Raw genomic sequence first — 2622 nt, forward strand, 5'->3', positions numbered from 1 at the left:
ACATGTTGCCACTGGCAACCCAAGAGAAGGCTACATTTTACCGTGAATTCTCCCCCTCTCACTCACATTTATTCAGTATACATTTGCTAGGCAATTCCTATTAGGCTCTGATTGAGGGGAAGAAGCTTCTCCAACACACAGTGGGCTTGCTTACTGTGAGAAGTACTGTTTTAAGTACATTCTTGCTTCCAAATTCATTGAGGATTGGGTCCCCCTCCAGTCAGGGGGACTGGAACAACAGTGGCCAACCACAGCCCCACTGGAAGGCATCAGCCCTCCTACTCAGTGAACCTTGTGATGCTCAGCTGGTTTAGCTTCCCTGTATGCTGTACATTTTAACAGATCAGACAGTTCAACAAAGGCTGAAGAAATGTCAATTTCTGGAAATAAAAATTACCTTTCTTCCAGAGCCAAGTCTATGAGCAGTCCCATGGCTGAGTTGGCCTTCTTATCTGAGAACTTGAGAAATGACACCAGGGCTTCCAACAACCTGCAAAAAATCCATAACTATTTCAGAGTGGGTTGTCCTCCAACTGACAGCATCCTCAACAAGGAGACTTTGGAGACCAGGAAAGAGTCAGCATCCAGCTGAAAGAAGCTGAAAGAAAGAGTGGCCTTGCCATGCCCTCCTAGGAGGTCCAGCTCCTTGCCTATCCCAATGAGACAGACGTTTTCCTATGAGAATGGTTCCACCACTTAATGTGAAGTCTCAAGGGGTTGAATAGTTTTAACTAAAGTTCACTGATTATGAGATGCCAACTTGGAAGGAATCTTTGGTGCTTCTGCCATATGACGCTGGCTCGGCCAAGTTCAATCACATGAATGACATCTAAATGGCATGTTTACTAATCTGCTAATAACTAAAGTGGGAGGGCACCCTAATGAGATGGGGGATGGAATAAAGACATCACGAGACTTTGACAGGCTGCCGAATCTATTAGATGAAATTTAATATGGTTAAACTCAAATTCCTCCATTTTTAGGGCTGGACATTCTGTATAAGTAACTGAATTGGGAGACCTGGTTTATAACTGTTTCACATGAAAAAAGATTTAAGGGTTATTAGCCAATTGAAAACCCATTATGAACAGTCTGGTGCAGTGGCCCAGAAAAACTACTGCAGTCTTAGGCTGCCCTAACAGACTGACTGGCACCAGGTCAATGGAAGTAGGAGTGGGACGCAGTACTGGGCTCCCGATCTCCTACAGTGACATGTGTATTAGGTCAGCGGTCCCCAACCTTTTGGCACCAGGGACCGGTGCATCTATGAGAATATAAAGCCTAATGATTTGAGATGGAGCTGAGGCGGTGATACTAGCGCTGGGGAGCGGCTACAAATACAGATGAAGCTTTGCTTGCTCTCCTGCCTCTCACCTCCTGCTGTGCGGCCTGGTTCTTAACAGGCCACGAATCAGTACCAGACCATGGCCCAGGGTTTGGGGACCCCTGTGTTAGGTGATATGTTAGAAACAGACTCATGTAAAGTGGCACAGAGTCTAACTGGCGGGAGGTGTGGGATGATGGAGATGAGGAAGGCTTCAGAAGGAAATGAATGCCAGAGATGCTGAGGAGGTAGGACTGACCATATATCATCTCATTACAGATGTGGGGAGGAAGCCATCCAGGGGAGCTCTTGGGATTCTAGCTAAGGCAACTGGGGGATAGAAATGCCACCACCTATGAAGATAGGAAATTTGGGAAGAGGTCCGGTTTGAAAAACCACTTTGACTTACTAAGTTTATAGTATTTGTGACAGTGAGATAGAGATGTACAGTGGTAGAAGGATGTTTCCTTCTAGCACTTAAGAGAGAGAGATTTATATATGATAAGGCCATGGATGAGAGGTGGGCCAAGGGTGGGATCCTGGGGTCCCTGACTTGGAAGGATGACAGCACAAAGGGGGCTCACAAAGGAACCAAGAAGAAAAGCCAGAGGGTTAGAGAAGGACGCTATTGACAAGACCAAATATCACCAAGCAGTAGAAGTAACGGAAGATTAAGACAGAAAAGGTTTCATCGGATTGGACTCTTAGGAGTGTGGGCACTAGTCACCCACATCTATGGTACTGGCTTTACTCAGCAGCTTGTTCGAGAAGGATTCTGGAAGTCGAGAAGGATTCTGAAGGCACTGCTTGGCATCATCTGAGGGATGGTTGAGGAAACCAGGGTGTTTAACCTGGAAAAGATCAGTGTCTTCAGATATCTCAAGCCCTGGAGAGTGGGAGAGGTGATGCATTCAGAAGGTCTGTGAAAGACTGAACCGAGGCCTCAATATAAGGAGGCAGAACTGTGCCAGACTGGAATGTGGTAGTTTGTGGTCTGTGTAAGGAGATAATTTTATATTCACCAGAACTGTCCTGAATAAAGTGAGATCCATATCCTTTCATTAGCTGGGGAAAGACGCCCTCCTCCCAGTCCATTAACTGTTAGAGCACCCATCCCAGTTAAATGGAGAAAAATATAATGAAAACACTAGAATCATCCCTGAAGGACATCATGCACAGCCTGGGATACCCCAGAGGGAACGCTGGTGCTAGGTGGGGCAGGATGGGATTGTTTTTAAGGTCCTAAGTAACTTCGAGCTTCTGCAAATCCCCAGCTTCCTCAGGAGTGTATTCCAGGA

The 2622-nt window shown here is 46.2% G+C and overlaps 1 protein-coding gene across 2 annotated transcripts in view; it reads right to left on the bottom strand.

The window, feature by feature from the left end:
* Positions 1 to 2622, bottom strand: part of TTC12 (tetratricopeptide repeat domain 12) — a 43226-nt gene that overhangs the window by 9063 nt on the left and 31541 nt on the right. For both annotated transcript variants that reach the window (XM_015590087.2, XM_006912804.3), the window contains one exon: positions 398 to 490. In XM_015590087.2, the coding sequence (XP_015445573.1) occupies positions 398 to 490 (93 nt within the window). The remainder of the gene's footprint in view (positions 1 to 397; positions 491 to 2622) is intronic.

Source organism: Pteropus alecto, unplaced genomic scaffold (genome assembly GCF_000325575.1).
Source record: "Pteropus alecto unplaced genomic scaffold, ASM32557v1 scaffold224, whole genome shotgun sequence".
NCBI lineage: Eukaryota > Metazoa > Chordata > Mammalia > Chiroptera > Pteropodidae > Pteropus > Pteropus alecto.